At 39.5% G+C, this 25,403-nt stretch overlaps 1 protein-coding gene across 1 annotated transcript in view; it reads left to right on the top strand.

Annotated features, from left to right (window-relative positions):
* Positions 1-23,353, top strand: part of wfs1a (Wolfram syndrome 1a (wolframin)) — a 214,145-nt gene extending 190,792 nt beyond the window's left edge. Inside the window, exons 6-10 of the mRNA XM_065254928.2 lie at positions 18,496-18,573; positions 18,701-18,861; positions 19,073-19,210; positions 19,287-19,975; positions 21,385-23,353. Of these exons, the coding sequence (XP_065111000.1) occupies positions 18,496-18,573; positions 18,701-18,861; positions 19,073-19,210; positions 19,287-19,975; positions 21,385-22,564 (2,246 nt within the window). The 3' untranslated portion in view covers positions 22,565-23,353. The remainder of the gene's footprint in view (positions 1-18,495; positions 18,574-18,700; positions 18,862-19,072; positions 19,211-19,286; positions 19,976-21,384) is intronic.
* Positions 23,354-25,403: the final 2,050 nt, after the last annotated feature.

The following is a 25,403-nucleotide window of genomic DNA, read 5'->3' as shown; positions in this document are numbered from 1 at the left end:
GCACTGACCAAAAAATAAATTGTGACTCAGGTCTTGATTGTGATGACACCCACCAAATTTGGTGTTAATACGATAAAGAGATGCAGAGATATAGCTTCAAATCTCTTGACCACTAGGGGGCGCCGGGAAGTTTACAAGTCCTCCCAGAACATGTTGCTGATGAACCATACCAAGTTTCATAACAATACGCAATTGCGTTTCTGAAATACTTGAACTTAAAGAAAAATTCAAAATGGCCGACACACAAAATGGCCGACCAAAAAACATTTGGTATCGTTTGACTCGCCATGCCTCACGAAATCTAACAAGACCAGTCTCATAATTTTACATTCAAATTTGCAGTAGTTATAAGCAAAAATAGACATTTTTTATATCTCGTGACCAGCAGGAGGCAGTGTGACGAAATGGTGCATGCACCCTCAGGTCATCACTGTTATGACATATACCAAGTCTCATATTAATACGCAAAAGTTTTGCGAAGATACAGGCTCAAACACATTTTGGCGTGCTCGCCCTCGCATTCTTTGATGCGTTATACGAGAACGGATAAGTCTAACGAAAATCTTTTGATAACTTTTTGTCTAGAGTGTCTCTAGATGATGCATACCAAAAATCAAGCCAATCACACAAGCGCTCTAGGAGGAGTTCGAAAAAGTAGGTGTTCAATATAATTCAAAATGGCCGACAGGAAGTAGGTTTGACTCAGACATATTTGGTACAGTCGGACTCAGCATGAGCCAAGGAATCAATAGAGTGAAGTCTTATGTCATAGTGGCAATTTAATCAAATGACATAAAGATTTTAAAAAAATTTTTTACATATCCTGACCACTAGGTGGCGCCGTCTTTAAGATTTATAGGTGCGCTCAGAACATGTCACTGATGAACCATGCCAAATTTTGTAGCGATACGCCATTCTGTTTGTGAAATACTGAACTTAATGAGAAAATTCAAAATGGCCGACACCCAAAATGGCCGACCGAAAACCGTTTGGTATCGTTTGACTCGGCATGCCTCAAGGAATCTAACAAGACCACCTTCATGATTTTAGACACAAGTTTGAAGTAGTTATAAGCGAAAATAGGCATTTTTCGAATCTCGTGACCACTAGGTGGCGCTGTGACGAAACGTTGCAGGCACCCTCAGGTCATGACTGTAATGACATATACCAAGTTTCGTGTCGATACACATAAGTTTTGCGAAGATACGGCCTCACATCTGTTTTGGCGTGCTCGCCGCCATACATGTTGTCACGGTATACGAGAACGCATTGGTCTATCAAAAAGCTTTTGATAACTTTTTGTCATGGGTGTCTCTAGATGCTATATACCAAAGGACATGCAAATCGGACAAACGCTCTAAGAGGAGTTCGAAAAAGTAGGTTTTACGGGAAATTCAAAATGGCGGAAAGATGTGCATGACAGAATTGACATCAATGTGTGCAATTGAATCATCATGAGCAAAGGATTCAGAGGAAACAAGAATTTAGTGTCTATGACTCACGGGTCAGAAGTTATGAGCATGAACATAAGTGGATTTTTGGACTGTTGGTGGCGCTAGAGGGTTTGAGTCAGACACACCAATGTTGCTATAGTAACTTCTTAGACTGTCCTCTACATGTGTGCCAAAATTCACAACTTTCCTACGTACGGTTCTATGGGCTGCCATTGACTTCAATGGCGGAAGAGGAAGAATAATAATAATAATAAGAAAACTAACAATAACAATAGGTGTCTACGCCACTTCGTGGCTTGACCCCTAAATATAGCTGCAAGCAGCAATGCCGGGGTCAAGCCGAAAAGGGCACAAAAGGATGTAAAATTGAGATTGGATAAGCAGATTGAAGAACCTAGGTAAACCTAATAATTTTAGATGAAAAAACAAAAAAGTTATCAACAAAAATAATCTAAGTTCTTGTCTACTGCAATCGTCCTTCTGTTATTGACAATCATGGAACATTAGAGCACTGAAGGACATGTGAGTGGTGTTTGCAGTGGCAAAACATCATGTTACAACAAGTTTAATTAGTCAAAAGAGACCATCCCCGTGTCTCTATGATGTTCTGATGCAGAGAAAAAGCTCTTGCAAAAACGGTTGATAAGGTATTCTCATTGGTTGCTAGGGATTGAATTGGCAACCACCAATGATTATACTCCAAGCCATGGAGGAATAATCAAGGAGTAATCCATGAAGACTCATGGCTTTAGATGTGTTGTTGCAGTAGTTTTAGGCAAAAATAGCAATTTTCTATCTCAAAACCACTAGGTGGCGCTATGACAAAACTGTGCATGCAACCTTAGGTCATGACTGCGTTACATCTAGCTAGTTTCATGACTATACACTTTAGTTTAGCTATAAAATAGTTGTATGACCATAGGGCTTGCTTGATATGAAAGATTTTGTTCAATTATAGGGCCACCTAGTGGTGCAAGCATACAATTTTTTTGTTTGGCCTCAGAATGTGCTCATACATCAGTGTATCAAATCTGGTGTAAAAATCTCATTTTGTTGCAGAGTTATAACCATTTATGTGTAAAAACACCAAATTTAAAGGTGATTTTTAGTTTTTTGCAATTTTCGGCCATTTCTGATGAAAATTTTAATATAACGCCAATATAACTTTTTGTTCAGAAGGTAAGGTTAGTTTCTTCCTATGGTGTTTTCGAGTCGATCGGAAAAACGTTCGCGGAGATATTCACGGGTGTTTTTTAAGCGCTATTTTGCTCCGCAGGGTTAACCGTAAGACGAATTCTGACATGTTTGGTATCGTTGGACTCTGCAACTATTCAGAACTCCAAAGAAACAAGTCCCGTGAAAATACGTCAAGCGGAGCCAAAGTTATAGGCCTATAAAACATTCGTCTGGCCACTAGGTGGCGCTGCAACAAAACTGTGCATGCACCCTCAGTTCCTGACTGGCATCTCAAGTACCAAGTTTCGTTTCAATAGGCCTAAGTTTGGTGAAGATACAGCCTAAAATCTGTTTTTTGCGCTCTACGTAAAATGTGTTGACACGCTATACAAAAACGGATTGGTTTATCGAAATTCTTTTAATAACTTTTAGCCGTGAGGGTCTCTAGATGCTGCATACAGATTTTCGTGGCAATCGGACAAAAGCTCTAGGACGAGTTCGAAAAAGTAGGTTTTACGATTAATTCAAAATGGTGGAAAAATTTCCATGACGTAAATTGACATCATAGGGCCTAATCGAATCGTCTTGAGCCAAGGAATCAGAGGAATCAAGAAATTTGTTTCTAGGACTTACGGATCAGAAGTTATAAACAAAAACATAAGTGCAACTTTGGGCTGTTGGTGGCGCTAGCGGGTTAGACATAGAGACTCCAAATTTGCTGTGGGGCCACATTGGACTGTCCTCTATCAGTGTGCAAAATTTCATAACTTTCCTACGTACGGTTCTATGGGCTGCCATAGACCGCAATGGCGGAAGAAGAAAAATGTACTAACAGAAACAATTACCAATATAGCTGCAAGCAGCGATACCGGGGTCAAGCCAAACATGGCAAAAAATGATTTATACGTGATGACTGCCATGATTTAACATCTAAGTTTGCATTAGTTTTATGAAAAAAAGCAATTTATTCGTATCTTGAGACCACCAGGTGGCACTGTGCCGAAAGAAAAGATGGTGCCTCAGGTCATGACTGTGATGACACATACCAAATTTAGTGTAAATACAATAAAGCGATACGGAGATATAGCCTTAAATTACTTGACCACTAGGGGGCACTGACCAAAAAATAAATTGTGAGTCAGGTCTTGATTGTGATGACACCGACCAAATTTGGTGTGAATACAATAAAGAGATGCAGAGATATAGCCTTAAATGACTTGACCACTAGGGGGCACTGACCAAAAAATTAATTGTGACTCAGGTCTTGTTTGTGATGACACCCACCAAATTTGGTGTAAATACGATAAAGAGATGCAGAGATATAGCTTCAAATCTCTTGACCACTAGGGGGCACCGAAAAGTTTACAAGTCCTCCCAGAACATGTTGCTGATGAACCATACCAAATTTGGTGTAAATACAATAAAGCGATACGGAGATATAGCCTTAAATGACTTGACCACTAGGGGGCACTGACCAAATAATAAATTGTGACTCAGGTCTTGATTGTGATGACACCTACCAAATTTGGTGTAAATACAATAAAGAGATGCAGAGATATAGCCTTAAATGACTTGACCACTAGGGGGCACTGACAAAAAAATAAATTGTGACTCAGGTCTTGATTGTGATGACATCCACCAAATTTGGTGTAAATACAATAAAGAGATGCAGAGATATAGCCTTAAATAACTTGACCACTAGGGGGCACTGACCAAAAAATAAATTGTGACTCAGGTCTTGATTGTGATGACACCCACCATATTTAGTGTAAATACGATAAAGAGATGCAGAGATATAGCTTCAAATCTCTTGACCACTAGGGGGCACCGGAAAGTTTACAAGTCCTCCCAGAACATGTTGCTGATGAACCATACCAAGTTTCATAACAATACGTAATTGCGTTTCTGAAATACTTGAACTTAAAGAAAAATTCAAAATGGCCGACACACAAAATGGCCGACCAAAAACCATTTGGTATCGTTTGACTCGGCATGCCTCACGAAATCTAACAAGACCACTCTCATAATTTTACAATCAAGTTTGCAGTAGTTATAAGCAAAAATAGACATTTTTTATATCTCTTGACCAGTAGGGGGCAGTGTGACGAAATGGTGCATGCACCCTCAGGTCATCACTGTTATGACATATACCAAGTCTCATATTAATACACAAAAGTTTTGCGAAGATACAGGCTCAAACACATTTTGGCGTGCTCGCCCTCGCATTCTTTGATGCGTTATACGACAACAAATAGGTCTACCGAAAAGCTTTTGATAACTTTTTGTCTAGAGTGTCTCTAGATGATGCATACCAAAAATCAAGCCAATCACACGAGCGCTCTAGGAGGAGTTCGAAAAAGTAGGTGTTCAATTTAATTCAAAATGGCCGACAGGAAGTAGGTTTGACTCAGACATATTTGGTACAGTCGGACTCAGCATGAGCCAAGGAATCAATAGAGTGAAGTCTTATGTCATAGTGGCAATTTAATCAAATGATATAAAGATTTTAAACAATTTATTTACATATCCTGACCACTAGGTGGCGCCGTCCTAAAGATTTATAGGTGCGCTCAGAACATGTCACTGATGAACCATGCCAAATTTCGTAGCGATACGCCATTCTCTTTGTGAAATACTGAACTTAATGAGAAAATTCAAAATGGCCGACACCCAAAATGGCCGACTGAAAACCGTTTGGTATCGTTTGACTCGGCATGCCTCAAGGAATCTAACAAGACCAACTTCATAATTTTAGACTCAAGTTTGAAGTAGTTATAAGCGAAAATAGGCATTTTTCGAATCTCGTGACCACTAGGTGGCGCTGTGACGAAACGTTGCAGGCACCCTCAGTTCATGACTGTAATGACATATACCAAGTTTCGTGTCGATACACCAAAGTGTTGCGAAGATACAGCCACACGTCTGTTTTGGCGTGCTCGCCGCCATATATGTTGTTAATTTATACGAGAACGCATTGGTCTATAAAAAAGCTTTTGATAACTTTTTGTCAGAGGTGTCTCTAGATGCTATATATCAAAGGACATGCAAATCGGACAAACGCTCTAGGAGGAGTTCGAAAAAGTAGGTTTTACGGAAAATTCAAAATGGCGGAAAGATGTGCATGACACAAATGACATCAATGTGTGCAATTGAATCAACATGAGCCACGGATTCAGAGGAAACAAGAATTTAGTTTCTAGGACTCACGGGTCAGAAGTTATGAGCATGAACATAAGTGGACTTTTGGACTGTTGGTGGCGCTAGAGAGTTTGAGTTAGACACACCAAATTTGCTATAGTAACTTCTAAGACTGTCCTGTACATGTGTGCCAAATTTCATAACTTTCCTATGTACGGTTCTATGGGCTGCCATTGACTTCAATGGCGGAAGAGGAAGAATAATAATAATAATAAGAAAACTAACAATAACAATAGGGTTCTACGCCCCTTCGGGGCTTGACCCCTAAATATAGCTGCAAGCAGCAATACCGGGGTCAAGCCGAAAAGGGCCCAAAAGGATGTAAAATTGAGATTGGATAAGCAGACTGAAGAACCTAGTTAAACCAAGTTTAATTAGTCAAAAGAGCCCACCCCTGTGTCTCTACGATGTTCCGATGCAGAGATATAGCTTTTGCAAAAACGGTTGATAAGGTATTCTCATTGGTTGCTAGGGAGTGAATTGGCAACAATCAGTGATTATAGTCAAAGCCATGAAATGAATAATCCATGATGACTCATGGTTTTAGATGTGTTGTTGTAGTAGTTTTAGGCAAAAATACCATATTCTATCTCAAAACCACTAGGTGGCGCAATGACAAAATTGTGCATGCAACATCAGGTCATGATTGTGTTACATCTAGCTAGTTTTATAATATACACTTTAGTTTAGTTAAGCAACAGTTGTATGACCATAGGGCTGGCTTGTTATCAAAGCTTTTGTTCAATTATAAGGCCATCTAGTGGTGAAAGCATACAATTTTTTGTGTGTGGCCTCAGAATGTGCTCATACATCAGCGTATCACATCTGGTGAAAAAATCTCTTTTCGTTGCGAAGTTATAACCATTTATGTGTAAAAACCACAAATTTTAAAGGTAATTTTTCGATTTTTGCAATTTTCGGCCATTTCTGATGAAAAATTTAATATAACGCCAATAGAACTTTTTGTTCAGAAGGTAATGCAATGTTCTTCCTATGGTGTTTTCGAGTCGATCGGAATAACGGTCGCGGAGTTATTCGCGCGTGTTTTTTAAGCGCTATTTTAATGCACAGGGCTAACCGTAAGGCGAAATCTGGAATGTTTGGTATCGTTGGACTCGGCATCTACTCAGGACTCTTAAAAATCAAGTCCCGTCAAAATACGTTGATCACAGCCAAAGTTATAGGTGTATAAAACATCTGTCTGGCCACTAGGTGGCGCAGCAACGAAACTGTGCATGCACACTCAGTTCCTGACTGGCATCACAAGTACCAAGTGTCGTGTCAATAGGCCTACGTTTGACGAAGATACAGCCTAAAATCTGTTTTTTGCGCTCTACGTAAAATTTGTTGACGCGCTATACAACAACGGATTGGTTTATCGAAATTCTTTTGATAACTTTTTGCCATGAGTGTCTCAAGCTCATACATACCAATTTTTGTGGCAATCGGACAAAAGCTCTAGGACGAGTTCGAAAAAGTAGGTTTTTCGAATAATTCAAAATGGCGGACAAAATTTCATGACAGAAAATGACGTCATAGGGTCCAATCGAATCGTCTTGAGGCAAGGAATCATAGGTAACAAGAATTTTGTTTCTAGGGCTTATGGATCAGAAGTTATAAGCAAAAACATAAGTGCAACTTTGGACTGTTGGTGGCGCTAGAGGGTTGGAGATAGAGACTCCAAATTTGCTGTGGGGACACAATGGACTGTCCTTTATCAGTGTGCCAAATTTCATAACTTTCCTACGTACGGTTCTATGGGCTGCCATAGACCGCAATGGCGGAAGAAGAAAAATTTACTAACAGAAACAATTGCCAATATAGCTGCAAGCAGCAATCACCGGGGTCAAGCCAAAAAGGGCACAACAGAAAGTAAAGTTGACTTCGGATGAGCAGTTTAAAGTACCTAGGAAAATCTCTTGATTTCAGACAAAACAATATAACAGTTATCAGCAAAAAAGCTGTTCTCATTTAGTGAAATCTCTCCCTCTCTTTCGACGAGCATTGATAACTAGAACACTGACGTAAAAATGAGTGGTGCTTGCAGTGGCAATACTCAGCTCACAAAATGTTACAGTGGTGTTAATGAGTCAAAAGAGCCCACCCCCGTGTCTCTACGATGTTCTGACGCAGAGATATAGCTCTTGCAAAAACGGTTGATAAGGTATTCTCATTGGTTGCTAGGGAGTGAATTGGCAACCACCAGTGATTATAGTCAAAGCCATGAAAGGAATAATCCATGATGACTCATGGTTTTAGATGTGTTGTTGCAGTAGTTTTAGGCAAAAAATGCCATATTTCTATCTCAAAACCAGTAGGTGGCGCAATGACAAAATTGTGCATGCAACCTCAGGTCATAACTGTGTTACATCTAGCTAGTTTTATGACTATACACTTTATTTTAGGGAAGAAACAGTTGTATGACCATAGGGTGGCTTGATTTCAAAGGTTTTTTTCAATTATAAGGCCAACTAGTGGTGCAAGCATACATTTTTTTTTGTGTAACCTCAGACTGTGGTCGTACATCAGCGTATCAAATCTGGTGAAAAAATCTCTTTTCGTTGCGAAGTTATAACCATTTATGTGTAAAAAATGCAAAATTTAAAGGTAATTTTTCGTTTTTTGCATTTTTCGGCCATTTCTGATAAAAATTTTAATATAACGCCAATAGAACTTTTTGTTCAGAAGGTAACGCAATGTTCTTCCTATGGTGTTTTCGAGTCGATCGGAATAACGCTCGGCGAGATATTCGCGCATGTTTTTTAAGTGCTATTTTGCTGCACAGGGTTAACCGTATGACGAATCCTGGCATGTTTGGTATCGTTGGACTCGGCGACTACTCAGGACTCCAAAAAATCAAGTCCCGTGAAAATACTTTTATCGCAGTCAAAGTTATAGGCGTATAGAACATTCGTCTGGCCACTAGGTGGCGCTGCAACGAAACTCTGCATGCACCCTCAATTCCTGACTGGCATCTCAAGTACCAAGTGTCGTGTCAATAGGCTTAAGTTTGGCGAAGATACAGCCTAAACTCTGTTTTTTTGCGCTCTATGTAAAATTCGTTGACGCGCTATACGAGAACGGATTGGTTTATCGAAATTCTTTTAATAACTTTTTGCCTTGAGTGTCTCTAGATGCTGCATACCGATTTTCGTGGCAATCGGGTAAAAACTCTAGGACGAGTTCGCAAAAGTAGGTTTTACGAATAATTCAAAATGGCGGAAAAATTTTAATGACGGAAAATAACGTCATAGGGTCTAATCGAATCGTCTTGAGCCAAGGAATCAGAGGAAACAAGAATTTCGTTTCTAGGACTTACGGATCAGAAGTTATAAGCAAAAACGTAAGTGCAACTTTGGACTGTTGGTGGCGCTAGCGGGTTTGAGATAGAGACTCCAAATTTGCTATGGGGACACATTGGACTGTCCTTTATCAGTGTGCCAAATTTCATAACTTTCCTAGGTACGGTTCTATGGGCTGCCATAGACCGCAATGGCGGAAGAAGAAGAAGAAGAAGAAGCAGAATAATAATAATAATAAGAAAACTAACAAATACAATAGGGGTCTTCGCCCCTTCGGGGCTTGACCCCTAAATATAGCTGCAAGCAGCAATACCGGGGTCAAGCCGAAAAGGGCACAGAAGGATGTAAAGTTGCATTTGGATAAGCAGACTGAAGAACCTAGGTAAACCTAATGATTTCAGATTAAAAAATCTAAAGGTAATCAACAAAAATAATCTATATTCTTGTCTACTGCAACTGTCCTTCGGTTATTGACAATCATGGAACATTAGAGCACTGAAGGACATGTATGTGATGCTTACAGTGGGCAAACATGGGTCACAACATGTTACAACAAGTTAAAAGAGTCAAAAGAGACCATCCCCATGTCTCTGTGATGTTCTGATACAGAGAAAAAGCTCTTGCAAAAACAGTTGATAACGTATTCTCATTGGTTGCTAGAGAGTAAATGGACATCCTCTAGTGATTATAGTCAAAGCCATGAAAGGAATAATCCATGATGACTCATGGTTTTAGATGTGTTGTTGCAGTAGTTTTTGGCAAAAAATGCCATATTCTATCTCAAAACCAGTAGGTGGCGCAATGACAAAAAAATAATTTCAGACAAAACAATATAACAGTTATCAGCAAAAAAGCTGTGTTCTCATTTAGTGAAATCTCTCCCTCTCTTTCGACGAGCATTGATAACTAGAACACTGACGTAAAAATGAGTGGTGCTTGCAGTGGCAATACTCAGCTCTCAAAATGTTACAGTGTTGTTAATGAGTCAAAAGAGCCAACCCCCGTGTCTCTACGATGTTCTGATGCAGAGTTATAGCTCTTGCAAAACGGTTGATAAGGTATTCTCATTGGTTGCTAGGGAGTGAATTGGCAACCACCAGTGATTATAGTCAAAGCCATGAAAGGAATATCCATGATGACTCATGGTTTTAGATGTGCTGTTGCAGTAGATTTATGCAAAAATAGCTATTTTCTATCTCCAAACCACTAGGGGGCGCTATGACAGAATCGTGCATGCAACCTCAGGTCATGACTGCGTTACATCTAGCTAGTTTCATGACTATACACTTTAGTTCGGCAAAGAAATAGTTGTATGACAATAGGGCTTGCTTGATATGAAATATTTTGTTCAATTATAGGGCCACCTAGTAGTTCAGGCATACCATTTTTTTTGTGTGGCCTCAGACTCTGCTCATACATCAGCGTATCAAATCTGGTGAAAAAATCTCTTTTCGTTGCGAAGTTATAACCATTTATGTGTAAAAACCACAAATTATAAAGTTAATTTTTCGTTTTTTGCAATTTTCGGCCATTTCTGATGAAAATTTTAATATAACGCCAATAGAACTTTTTGTTCAGAAGGTAATGCAATGTTCTTCCTATGGTGTTTTCGAGTCGATCGGAATAACGCTGGCGGAGTTATTCGCGCGTGTTTTTTAAGCGCTATTTTTATGCACAGGGCTAACCGTAAGACGAAATCTGGCATGTTTGGTATCGTTGGACTCGGCGACTATTCAGGACTCTTAAAAATCAAGTCCCGTCAAAATACGTTGATCGCAGCCAAAGTTAAAGGTGTATAAAACATCTGTCTGGCCACTAGGTGGCGCAGCGACGAAACTGTGCATGCACACTCAGTTCCTGACTGGCATCACAAGTACCAAGTGTGGTGTCAATAGGCCTAAGTTTGACGAAGATACAGCATAAAATCTGTTTTTTTGCGCTCTACGTAAAATGTGTTGACGCGCTATACAACAACGGATTGATTTATCAAAATTCTTTTAATAACTTTTTGCCGTGAGGGTCTCTAGATGCTACATACCAATTTTTGCGGCAATCGGGTAAAAACTCTAGGACGAGTTCGCAAAAGTAGGTTTTACGAATAATTCAAAATGGCGGAAAAATTTTCATGACGGAAAATGACGTCATAGGGTCCAATCGAATCGGCTTGAGCCAAGGAATCAGAGGAAACAAGAATTTCGTTTCTAGGACTTACGGATCAAAAGTTATAAGCAAAAACATAAGTGCAACTTTGGACTGTTGGTGGCGCTAGCGGGTTTGAGATAGAGACTCCAAATTTGCTGTGGATAATATTTGGACTGTCCTTTATCAGTGTGCCAAATTTGATAACTTTCCTACGTACGGTTCTATGGGCTGCCATAGACCGCAATGGCGGAAGAAGAAGCAGAATAATTATTATAATAACAAGCAGCAATACCGGGGTCAAGCCGAAATGGGCACAGAAGGGTGTAAAGTTGAGTTTGGATAAGAATACTAAAGAACCTATGTTAACCTCATGATTTCAGATGAAAAAAAAACGCAAAAGTAATCAACAAAAATAATCTATGTTATTGACAATCATGGTACATTAGAGCACAGAAGGACATGTGAGTTATGTTTGCAGTGGCATAATATGGGTCACAACATGTTACAACACGTTGAATCAGTCAAAAGAGACCATTCCCATGTCTCTACGATGTTCTGATGCAGAGAAAAAGCTCTTTCAAAAACGGTTCATAAGGTTTTCTCATTGGTTGCTAGAGAGTAAATTCACATCCACCAGTGATTATAGACCAAGCCATGAAATGAAGAATCCATGATGACTCATGGTTTTAGATGTGCTGTTGCAGTAGTTTTAGGCAATAATAACTATTTTCTATCTCCAAACCACTAGGTGGCGCTATGACAGAATCGTGCATGCAACCTCAGGTCATGACTGCATTACATCTAGCTAGTTTCATGACTATACACTTTAGTTCGGCAAATAAATAGTTGTATGACCATAGGGCTTGCTTGATATGAAATATTTTGTTCAATTATAGGGCCACCTAGTGGTTCCAGCATACCAATTTTTTTGTGTGGCCTCAGACGCTACTCATACATCAGCGTATCAAATCTGGTGAAAAAATCTCTTTCCGTTGCGAGGTTATAACCATTTATGTGTAAAAAACACAAAATCAAAAGGTAATTTTTCGTTTTTTGCAATTTTCGGCAATTTCTGATAAAAATTTTAATGTAACGCCAATAGAACTTTTTGTTCAGAAGGTAACGCAATGTTCTTCCTATGGTGTTTTCAAGTCGATCGGAAAAACGCTCGCGGAGATATTCACGCGTGTTTTTTAAGCGCTATTTTGCTGCGCAGGGTTAATCGTAAGGCGAAATCTGGCATGTTTGGTATCGTTGGACTCGGCAACTATTCAGAACTCCAAAGAAACAAGTCCCGTGAAAATACGTCAATCTGAGCCAAAGTTATAGGCGTTTAAAACATAAGTCTGGCCACTAGGTGGCGCTGCCACGAAATTGTGCATGCACACTCAGTTCCTCACTGTCATCTCAAGTACCAAGTGTCGTGTCAATAGGCCTAATTTTGACGAAGATACAGCCTAAAATCTGTTATTTTGCGCTCTACGTAAAATTCGTTGACGCGCTATACGACAACGGATTGGTTTATCTAAATTCTTTTAATAACTTTTTGCCTTGAGTGTCTCTAGATGCTGCATACCGATTTTCGTGGCAATCGGGCAAAAACTCTAGGACGAGTTCGCAAAAGTAGGTTTTACGAATAATTCAAAATGGCGGAAAAATTTTCATGACGGAAAATGACGTCATAGAGTCTAATCGAATCGGCTTGAGCCAATGAATCAGAGGAGACAAGAATTTCGTTTCTAGGACTTACGGATCAGAAGTTATAAGCAAAAACGTAAGTGCAACTTTGGACTGTTGGTGGCGCTAGCGGGCTTGAGATAGAAACTCCAAATTTGCTGTGGATATTATTTGGACTGTCCTCTGTCAGTGTGCCAAATTTCATAACTTTCTTATGTACGGTTCTAGGGGCTGCCATAGACCGCAATGGCGGAGGAATAATAATAATTATTATAATAATAATAATAAAAAGAAAACTAACGGATACAATAGGGGTCTTCGCCCATTCTGGGCTTGACCCCTAAATATACCTGCAAGCAGCAATCACCGGGGTCAAGCCAAAAAGGGCACAGCAGAAAGTAAAGTTGACTTCGGATGAGCAGTTTAAAGTACCTAAGAAAATCTCTTGATTTCAGACAAAACATATAACAGTTATCAGCAAAAAAGCTGTGTTCTCATTTAGTGAAATCTCTCCCTCTCTTTCGACGAGCATTGATAACTAGAACACTAACATAAAAATGAGTGGTGCTTGCAGTGGCAATACTCAGCTCTCAAAATGTTACAGTGTTGTTAATGAGTCAAAAGAGCCCACCCCCGTGTCTCTACGATGTTCTGACGCAGAGTTATAGCTCTTGCAAAACGGTTGATAAGGTATTCTCCTTGGTTGCTAGGGAGTGAATTGGCAGCCACCAGTGATTATAGTCAAAGCCATGAAAGGAATAATCCATGATGACTCATGGTTTTAGATGTGCTGTTGCAGTAGATTTAGGCAAAAATAGCTACTTTCTATCTCCAAACCACTAGGTGGCGCTATGACAGAATCGTGCATGCAACCTCAGGTCATGACTGCGTTACATCTACCTAGTTTCATGACTATACACTTTAGTTCGGCAAAGAAATAGTTGTATGACCATAGGGCTTGCTTGATATGAAAGATTTTGTTCAATTATAGGGCCACCTAGTGGTTCAGGCATACCAATGTTTTTGTGTGGCCTCAGACTCTGCTCATACATCAGCCTATCAAATCTGGTGAAAAAATCTCTTTTTGTTGCGAAGTTATAACCATTTATGTGTAAAAAACACAAAATCTAAAGGTAATTTTTAGTTTTTTGCAATTTTCGGCCATTTCTGATGAAAATTTTAATATAACGCCAATAGAACTTTTTGTTCAGAAGGTAATGCAATGTTCTTCCTACGGTGTTTTCGAGTCGATCGGAATAACGCTCGCGGAGATATTCGCGCGTGTTTTTTAAGTGCTGTTTTGCTACGCAGGGATAACCGTAAGGCGAAATCTGGCATGTTTGGTATCGTTGTACTCGGCAACTATTCAGGACTCCTAAAAATCAAGTCCCGTCAAAATACGTTGATCACAGCCAAAGTTATAGGTGTTTAAATAATCTGTCTGGCCACTAGGTGGCGCTGCGACGAAACTGTGCATGCACACTCAGTTCATGACTGGCATCACAAGTACCAAGTGTCGTGTCAATAGGCCTAAGTTTGATGAAGATACAGCCTAAAATCAGTTTTTTTGCGCTCTACGTAAAATTTGTTGACACGCTATACGACAACGGATTGGTTTATGAAAATTCTTTTAATAACTTTTTGCCGTGAGGGTCTCTAGATGCTACATACCAATTTTCGCGCCAATCGGGTAAAAACTCTAGGACGAGTTCGCAAAAGTAGGTTTTACGAATAATTCAAAATGGCGGAAAAATTTTCATGACGGAAAATGACGTCATAGGGTCCAATCGAATCGTCTTGAGCCAAGGAATCATAGGAAACAAGAATTTTGTTTCTAGGGCTTATGGATCAGAAGTTATAAGCAAAAACATAAGTTCAACTTTGGACTGTTGGTGGCGCTAGCGGGTTAGAGATAGAGACTCCAAATTTGCTGTGGGGACACATTGGACTGTCCTATATCAGTGTGCCAAATTTCATAACTTTCCTACTTACGGTTCTATGGGCTGCCATAGACCGCAATGACGGAAGAAGAAGAAGAAGAAGAAGCAGAATAATTATTATAATAAATATAGCTGCAAGCAGCGATACCGGGGTCAAGCCAAACATGGCAAAAAATGATTCATACGTGATGACTGCCATGATTTAACATCTAAGTTTGCATTAGTTTTATGAAATAAAGCAATTTTTTTCGTATCTTGAGACCACTAGGTGGCACTGTGCCGAAAGAATAGATGGTGCCTCAGGTCATGACTGTGATGACACATACCAAATTTAGTGTAAATACAATAAAGCGATACGGAGATATAGCCTTAAATGACTTGACCACTAGGGGGCACTGACCAAAAAATAAATTGTGACTCAGGTCTTGATTGTGATGACACCCACCAAATTTGGTGTAAATACAATAAAGAGATGCAGAGATATAGCCTTAAATGACTTGACCACTAGGGGGCACTGACCAAAAAATAAATTGTGACTCAGGTCTTGATTGTGATGACACCCACCAAATTTGGTTTAAATACGATAAAGAGATGCAGAGATATAGCTTCAAATCTCTTGACCACTAGGGGGCACCGGAAAGTTTACAAGTCCTCCCAGAACATGTTGCTGAGGAACCATACCAAGTTTCATAACAATACGCAATTGCGTTTCTGAAATACTTGAACTTAAAGAAAAATTCAAAATGGCCGACACACAAAATGGCCGACCAAAAACCATTTGGTATCGTTTGACTCGCCATGCCTCACGAAATCTAACAAGACCAGTCTCATAATTTTACATTCAAATTTGCAGTAGTTACAAGCAAAAATAGACATTTTTTATATCTCGTGACCAGTAGGGGGCAGTGTGACGAAATGGTGCATGCACCCTCAGGTCATCACTGTTATGACATATACCAAGTCTCATATTAATACGCAAAAGTTTTGCGAAGATACAGGCTCAAACACATTTTGGCGTGCTCGCCCTCGCATTCTTTGATGCGTTATACGAGAACGGATAGGTCTAACGAAAATCTTTTGATAACTTTTTGTCTAGAGTGTCTCTAGATGATGCATACCAAAAATCAAGCCAATCACACAAGCGCTCTAGGAGGAGTTCGAAAAAGTAGGTGTTCAATATAATTCAAAATGGCAGACAGGAAGTAGGTTTGACTCAGACATATTTGGTACAGTCGGACTCAGCATGAGCCAAGGAATCAATAGAGTGAAGTCTTATGTCATAGTGGCAATTTAATCAAATGACATAAATATTTTAAAAAAAAATTACATATCCTGACCACTAGGTGGCGCCGTCCTAAAGATTAATAAGTGCGCTCAGAACATGTCACTGATGAACCATGCCAAATTTCGTAGCGATACGCCATTCTGTTTGTGAAATACTGAACTTAATGAGAAAATTCAAAATGGCCGACACCCAAAATGGCCGACCGAAAACCGTTTGGTATCGTTTGACTCGGCATGCCTCAAGGAATCTAACAAGACCACCTTCATGATTTTAGACTCAAGTTTGAAGTAGTTATAAGCGAAAATAGGCATTTTTCGAATCTCGTGACCACTAGGTGGCGCTGTGACGAAACGTTGCAGGCACCCTCAGGTCATGACTGTAATGACATATACCAAGTTTCGTGTCGATACACCAAAGTGTTGCGAAGATACGGCCTCACGTCCGTTTTGGCGTGCTCGCCGCCGTATATGTTGTCACGGTATACGAGAACGCATTGGTTTATCAAAAAGCTTTTGATAACTTTTTGTCAGGGGTGTCTATAGATGCTAGATACCAAAGGACATGCAAATCGGACAAACACTCTAGGAGGAGTTCGAAAAAGTAGGTTTTACGGAAAATTCAAAATGGCGGAAAGATGTGCATGACACAAATGACATCAATGTGTGCATTTGAATCATCATGAGCCAAGGATTCAGAGGGAACAAGAATTTAGTTTCTAGGACTCACGGGTCAGAAGTTATGAGCATGAACATAAGTGGATGTTTGGACTGTTGGTGGCGCTAGAGGGTTTGAGTCAGACACACCAAAGTTGCTATAGTAACTTCTGAGACTGTCCTCTACATGTGTGCCAAATTTCATAACTTTCCTACGTACGGTTCTATGGGCTGCCATTGACTTTTGGGTGGAAGAACGAGGAACAAGAATAACAATAATAATAATAATAATAATAATAAGAAAACTAACAATAACAATAGGGTTCTACGCCCCTTCGGGGCTTGACCCCTAATAATAAGAACACTAACAAATACAATAGGGGTCTTCGCCCCTTCGGGGCTTGACCCCTAATAATAAAAAGAAAACTAACAGATACAATAGGGGTCTTCGCCCATTCTGGGCTTGACCCCTAATAATTATAAGAAAACTAACGGATACAATAGGGGTCTTCGCCCCTTCGGGGCTTGACCCCTAAAAATATTGAATATTATGACCAAGTGCTAATTTCTGGGAGATACATATTTAAAGAAACATATACAGCCATGAAAAAATTAAGATAATTTTTTCGCTCTTGTAACTGTACTATTTATATATAAATTATACTTTTTGTTTCATTCAGTCAACTACTAACAATATTTCTGTCAATTTTCCAAATTCCTAATAAAAAAATGTTTTTATTTGTAGAAACTGAAACAAACAAACAAACAAAAAAGATGCAATGTTTTCAGATCTTGAATACTGCAGAGAAAACAAGTTTAATTTCATTTTACATGTAATTTAGGAACAATTCAAAAAATTTATATGGAATAAAAAATGTACAAATCCAACTTTGTATTATTTCACTTTCATTAAAAACCCCAGATAATTAACTCACCCCCATGTCATCCAATATGTTTATGTTTTTCTTTGTTCAGTCAAGAAGAAATTAAATTTTTTGGGGAAAACATTTCAGGGTTTTCTCCATGTAGTGGACCTCAACAGTTTACAGCCTCAATGTAGTTTAAAATTGCAGTTTCAGTGCAGCTTCGAATCCCAACCGAGGCATAAGGGTTTTATCTAGCAAAACTATCGTAATTTTCACCAAAAAATAAGTACTTTTTAGCCACAACTTCTCTTCTTGCACTAGCCTTGTGATTACATATTATGTAATCACGTCGAAAGGTCACGCATGAAGTATGCGAAACTACCGCCCCAGTGTTAACAAGTGTGGAGAATGTGGACCGTTCCGACGTTGTCCCCTAATTCATGTTTTTGTGTCAGTTTATTGTTTAAAATGGTCCACAAGTGTGTGTTTCACTTATGTAATGCGTGACCTTTCAACATAGTTTTTTTATGAAAGTCGAATATTTACCCAACCATGGACTTAAACAACAAGCATTTTTTAGGGTCTGGTGTTTTAAATAGTACAAAAAAGTTGCAGATTGCTGTCAAAACTGGTTTCAATTTTAAAGCAACAAACTATTTAAAAGGCAATATCTTTATTATCAAATCACAGCTGGATACCATCCAATGTCAGTGAAAGTGTACAGCAGTAACTTGCCAATTATCTTTGCATAATATTTTATTATTAACCACCAATTTATATTTATAAACCTTATATTTATCAGGTGAGACTTCTGTATGTGGTGCAACACCTAGCGTACAAACTCAGAGGAAAATCCTGGAGACTATGGTGTCTAATGAATGTAAGTGCACAAGCCAACGTAATATATTAAGATTTCCTTATAATGCCAAAGAATAAAACAAACATTCAACTAAATACTCTAAAGACTTTAACCAGGTATTGTTAACATATCACTGTTCCTTTTATAGCTGGCTCCGAGTATGTGGATATGGAAGGTTTTGTGGAGATGACCAAAAAGTTCACAGAAAGCATGGTGCGCACTTCCACCCGGAGCACCTCGGGCGTTGATGTCGACATGGAGGAAAATGCTTTGCCGAAAAGTCCTTGTGACGCAGCCACTTTTGACAGGGTGAGGAGCTATGGAACAAGACCAGTGGCTATCTCTTTAATCTAGAAAACAGTTTCTATCAATTCTTAAGCTTTCAACCCTGAGAAAGGCAAAAGTGGGAATTTACCCCAAGTGCGATTCTAGGATTCCAAATCCTTACACTTGTACAATGCTTCTAAAAATAATAACAGAAAAGTTATCATAATACATAGATTGCCATGATATTTTTTAGGGAGAAAACGAAGTAGCGCGGATCACCCCTAAGCGTCAGCAGAAATCCAGTTGGGGAATAGGCGGCAGCGACATGATGCTTGCAACCAGGCACAGTGGCGCAATGAAGAGAGCCATGGATATCAAAGCTCAACTCTTGGTAAAAAGAAAGTTATGGCTACAGTCTAAACATATTTAACATAAAAACATCAAAACAATTTCTTCTCTTTCAATAGGTTTTGCAGTATCCTTTCCATGCCATTTTTGCGATGAAAGAACACTTAATTGACTGGGCATCCCGTGCTGGCGTCCAGTGGCTGAGCACCATTATCCCAACGCAACATGTCAACGCCCTTATCTTCTTCTTCATCATCTCCAATCTAACCACTGATCTGTTCGCCTTCGCCATCCCGCTTATCATCTTCTACCTCTCGTTTATCTCCATGGTCATCTGCACGCTAAGAGTCTTCAAGAGCAGCAAAGGTTGGGAGAACTTCCGTGCCCTGACCGCCCTCCTCGTAAAATTTGAGCCAAGCCTGGATGTGGAGCAAGCGGAGACCAACTTTGGCTGGAACAACATGGAGCAGTACCTCTATTTTATGATATCCGTGTTCTTTGTAATCTTCACCTTCCCAGTAGCAGATAAACATTGGATCCCATGCTCGGAGCTTTTCACGGTGGCCATCTTCTTCACAGCGCTGAGCTACATGAGCCTGAGCCCATCTGTTGCAGAATATGCACGGAGAGCATTGTGTATTGAGGTGGCATCATCTCTTTGTGCCTTAACCAGCAGGTTGCCCAAAGATATGAAGATGGCCAGGATGCTAGGGCGGACGTTTACAACCTTTGCTGTAGGAGAATCGTTGGTGCTGGAACTCAGTGTACCTTGTGTGCTTTACATCTACTTGTTGTACCTGTTCTTCAGGTGAGAAAGCCATAGTCTCACATCTACCCATTTAAACTGATGACAAAGTAAATCAATCAGGGGATTTCACTTCTAACATTGCTAAAAAAATGTATTCCATTATTATTTCCATTGGATAGTATGGGCTGGTATGGTACCACCTTGGTTGGCTCAGCTTGCTTTACTTTGGCTCGGGTTACTTTTCCATTTGAGTTAAGTGCCGCTTCAGATTTGGTAAGATTTCAGATTTAATACAGTTACGCCACCTCTACTGCTGTGACATCATCATAAAAGGTGGTACAAACAAATGGAGCATATCGATGCAATGGTGTTCTTGATTCTTGGCATGTGGATGTTTTTCACCACTTAAACAGAGTTTGGGAACTTGTACAACAAAGCACAGATGATGACATCACCTAGGGGCGGTTCACATTTCACATCTAAAACTGTGCAGAAAACGTGACCACGGCACTTTCCACCTACTTTCCAACACGCTTCCTGACGCCGCATTCAGAAAAGTTTAAGTATTTTGAGCAGGCTGTGGCATCTGGAAAAAAAAGAGCGGGTTGCACCGCATGCGTGTCCCACACGTCTACATTCACAATAACGTATTTGCACGCACAATACATGAAATGTGAACCGCTCCTTAGTTGCTTGACGGCGCACAAGGGTAAGCTAATTTTGCATTTAGCATTGACGCTGGCGTTCGTTCTGACCAATCAGTGATCGGCAGTGTTACACGAACCTCAACCGAGGTGGAACTAAAAAAGTACATGAATGAGCTAAAATGAGCTGCACTGAACTGGACTGGGCCGTACTATCCAATGGAAAAGTGCCATTAGTGGTTTTGTCTTGTTTTTTTTTAGAAACCAAATCAACTATATTATTTATAAAATATTAATTTTATTTATTTTAATTCGATAAACTATAAAAAAATATTATGTAAATGTATGCTTTAAACAAGAAATATCTACCAAGAAAAATAAACTTGAATTATGTTTTCCTTTTAAGGGATTAATTTATAAAAAATGTTTTTCTTGTTTTAAGCATACATTAAATTTTGATATATTTTTGAAGAAAACAGTACTTAATATCTAAGGTCATTTTGCTTCTACACTTATATTTACCTAAAAGTACGTGTGTATTTTATACATTTTTATTTACTTGAACTGGAAAACAAGATAAAAAACAAAGAAATACATTTCTGTACATAAATCTTATATTTTTTCTGAAGTAACGCATACTAGAATCAGCTGAAATTCAATGCCTGAAATGAAAAATTAACTTTAAAAAAACATCTGAAACTTGACTTTATTGTACTCATACAATTATTAAGACAAATATTTTTATTTCATTAAAACATAATTTACATATTTTGATCTTGAACATTTTAAACTTTAGCTAACTGTACCTCTTTTTGGGTTTTCTAGTATGGCACGTGTGAGGGGATTCAAAGGTACGTACTGTTTCCTTGTGCCGTACCTGGTCTGCTTCGTGTGGTGCGAGTTCTCTGTGGTTCTGCTCCAAAACTCCACCACCATCGGTCTGATCCGTACCTGTGTGGCTTACTTCCTCTTCCTGTTTGCCTTGCCTGTCCTGGCTATGGGCCTGGCAGCAATGCTGTTGATTCAGCTGATTAAATGGTTTGTGGAACTGGAGTTAACCAAAATGCTGGTGACCCTTGCCGTGTGCGCTGTGCCTGTAACCCTTAGGCTTTGGACGCGATTCAGCCTTTCCATTCTCACTGTCTTCCGCACCATCACTCATAGAGGTCCTGTGAAACTCATTCTGTTGTGCATCACTACAGTGATTTTACTTAGCGGCGTCTACATCTACAATGTTGAAGGTCAGAAGGTTTACAACTCCACACTCACCTGGCAGCAGTACGGTACGCTGTGCGGCCCACGTGCCTGGCAAGATCGCGGCATGGCTCAAACGCAGCTCTTTTGTGGCCATTTAGAAGGTCACCGTGTTACCTGGAAAGGAATATTTCGACACGTGCGTGTAGCCGAGACAGAAAACGGAGCTCAATCTGTTATAAACATCCTACCCGTGTTCATGGGAGACTGGCTGCGGTGTCTCTACGGTGAGGTTTACCCAAAATGCGAACCGAATAACAATACATTTCAGGTTGTGAATGTAACAGAAGGTGTCTTGGTGCCTGTCAACACCACCCTCCTGTTTCTCCAGCAGGAAGAAGAGGAACTCTGTCGGATAAAAGCCTTTGCTAAACATCACTGCCATGTAAAACGTTTTGACAGTTACCGCTTTGAGGTGACCGTAGGCAGGCCGGTGGATGGGGTCACAGAACTCGACGATCCAGCAGGCGACATCTTCCTGATGGCGAGTCATGAGTTCAGACAGGTGCTCCTGAATATTGACCCGGGTAGCCTGGTTGAATTTAGCACAAAGCTTGAGGGAAAGTTGGGTACAAAGCTACCTGCTTTTGAACTGAAAGCTATACACTGTTTGGACTGCAGTTCATCACTCGTGCCTGAGGGACGACAAGTCAAAATCGAGCGCAACTGGAGAAAGACAACGCTTAAATCTATCAAATTTGCATTTGACTTTTTCTTTGCTCCGTTCCTTCAAGCTAGGGTCAGTGGGTGAGGAAGAACACAGAGGGGCAGTTTCCCGGACAGGGATTGGACTAGTCCTAGACTAAAATAAATGTAAGCGCTGTTCAAACTAAAAACAACCTGCACTGACATATCTAAAAATTCATCAGTGCCATTTGTTTTGCCTCAAAATGCACACAAGTTATGTTTTTACTAAGGCATGTTTGTTAAAATTAGTTATATTTCCTATTATAAAACTAAGGTCTAGTCCTGGCTTAAGCTGATCCCTGTCTGGGAAACCACCCCATTGAAATGTGAAAATCAAGGCTTTTGGGATGAAATCTAATTATTTATATGCTTCCTAATGGTTAATGGCTAAAAGAGGTATTATGATTAGCACCCATGTTTTAGCAAGTTTTTGCACATTTCACTATAAAAAGCTTTTTATTGTAAAGTCTTTATAAATATTTGTATGTATTGGTCGTTTTTTTTTTGTCCAAAATAATAGAAATGTGAATTTTTTTTTTATAAACCACCGATATCCAATTTGTCCAGATTTTACAAAAGAATGCACACTTTAGGTTGTGATCACAAAGAAATTACAATGAATTAAATAATTCACAAAAATTGCATTATGTTAAAAAGATGAATAATTAATGCAAATGAACCATAAATAAGGTCAATGCTCATGTGCCGTAGTCTGCTCATGAACGCGCACTGAAGCGACCAAGGAGGAGAACAAATTGTTAAATAAAGTCGTTTGTTTTCTTTTGTTTGCAGACAAAAGTGTTCTCGTCACTTCATAATATTCTGATTAAAACACTGATCTTTTTTGATCTTTTATTCTTTTCTGGGCTTGAAAAGTGGCAGTGGAAAAGCAGTTTACGGGACAGTCACACGCCTCCCGGTTTTCATTAAAAATATCTAAAAATGTGTTCTGAAGGCAATCCAAGGACAGGTTTGGAACGACACGGGAGTGGATTTATGATTAAAAATTTAATAATTTTGGGTGATCTATCCCTTTAATTTAAATAAACATTCTAGTATGTTAAGTATGTCATCGACATATTGATGTGATTTTCTTTAGCATTTCTTAGCAATTGATTTTTGTTTCCTTCCTTTTCACCATTTTTTATAAAAAAATAAATACATTTAGAAAGACCTTGAATGATAAACCATATAACACTTAAAGGGGACATATCATGAAAATCTGACTTTTTCCATGTTTAAGTGCTTTGGGTCCCCAGTGCTTCTATCAACCTATAAATTTAGAAAAAGAACAACTCAGTAACTTAGTTTTGGTAAACCATTCTGTGCAAGCATGTGAAAAAATAGGTCATTGAAATTTGGCTCCCATTGTAATGTCAGAAGGGGATAATACCACCCCAATGCTGCGTATACAACAACCACGGTAGATTTCAATCTTAAGTCAATGTGAAGACGCGTTGACGCGCGTCTGGAGGTCTCGTGGTGCAGATGAGGCATGTAGCGCGGTTTGCGATACGCGCGATTGGTGCTTTTTGCGTTTCACGCGAATTTGCATCTGACGGCGCGTTAGAAAATTTGAACTTTGCCGGATTTTCGCGCCGTGTTAACCAATCAGGAGCCTGCTTGCTGCTGTGGCGACAGCCCCGCCCGGAGTCCCTCATTCAGCGTGAAGATTTGATATTGTCCGTGAGCAGTCACCCAGAGCTATACAACACATGTTCTTATTTCTATAGAGACAGAAATAAAAAGGACCTCGCTTGTAAGAGTGTCAGTGAGGACATTGGGCAACCTGGTAAGTTGTAAATACACATTTCACGTTTGAGTCACGTGACGTTTATCGACCCGCGCCGTTTATTTTCCCCCTAAAGTAAGGTGACTAAATACAAACCGGTAACTCTCTCGATAAATGCACAATCAACATCAGCCCTCCTGCAAACAGACAACCGCATAGCACTTGCCCCTCCCACAAGAAGGAAATTTTGCCTCTGACGCGCGTCAAATGCTTGCTTTTTCTGCGCGTCTACTTCACTCTATACGCGCAATGCGTATAAACTAGGCGCGGTAGACGCAATTTTGACGCCTGAAATGCGGTTGGTGTAAACGTAGCATTAATCTGCACTTAATCGAACCACGACACTGCCATTTAGCGCAGAAATCAACTGATTTGCATTTTAAAGGACACACCCAAAAAAAAAAAAAAAATTTTGCTCACACCTACAAAGTGTCAATTTTAACATGCTGTAATAAATCTCGAGTTAGAACTATGTACTCTGGGGACACCAAAGATTTATTTTACATCTTAAAAAAGTCAAGAACATGCTAAATATTTCTAGATTGTTTGATTTTAAAGGATGGTCTTCTTGTATGTTTTTCTTTTAAAATGATACATAAATCTCAGAATCTATAAACCAAAGTGTGTCACACGTTGATGTTGCCACAGTGTGTGATGTAAAAATGTTTGCTGTCAAATGATTGTGAAACCTGTTTACAATATCTCACGGTACATTTTGTACACTCTAAAAAAGTGCTGGGTTATTTTGGGTCAAAGCTGGGTTGAAATTAATCCAGAAAATGTTATATTTGACCCAACAATGGGTTAAAAAGCAGCATTTTGGGTTGAAACAAGCCAGCATACACTCTAAAAAACAAACGGTGCTATATAGCACCAAAACAGTTGCTTTGGATCGTAACGATAGAAGAACCATTTTTAGTGCCATATAGCACCGGTGAAGAACCAGTGAAGCACCAGTGAAGCACCAGTGAAGCACCTGTGTAGAACCATATAGTGCTATGTAGAACCATATGTGGTGCTATATGGCCCCTATATGGTTCTACACTGGTGCTTCACTGGTGCTTCACTGGTGCTTCACTGGTTCTTCACCGGTGCTATATGGCACTAAAAT

Source organism: Paramisgurnus dabryanus, chromosome 4 (assembly GCF_030506205.2).
Source record: "Paramisgurnus dabryanus chromosome 4, PD_genome_1.1, whole genome shotgun sequence".
Lineage (NCBI taxonomy): Eukaryota > Metazoa > Chordata > Actinopteri > Cypriniformes > Cobitidae > Paramisgurnus > Paramisgurnus dabryanus.
This window is presented reverse-complemented; position numbering and strand designations above follow the sequence as displayed.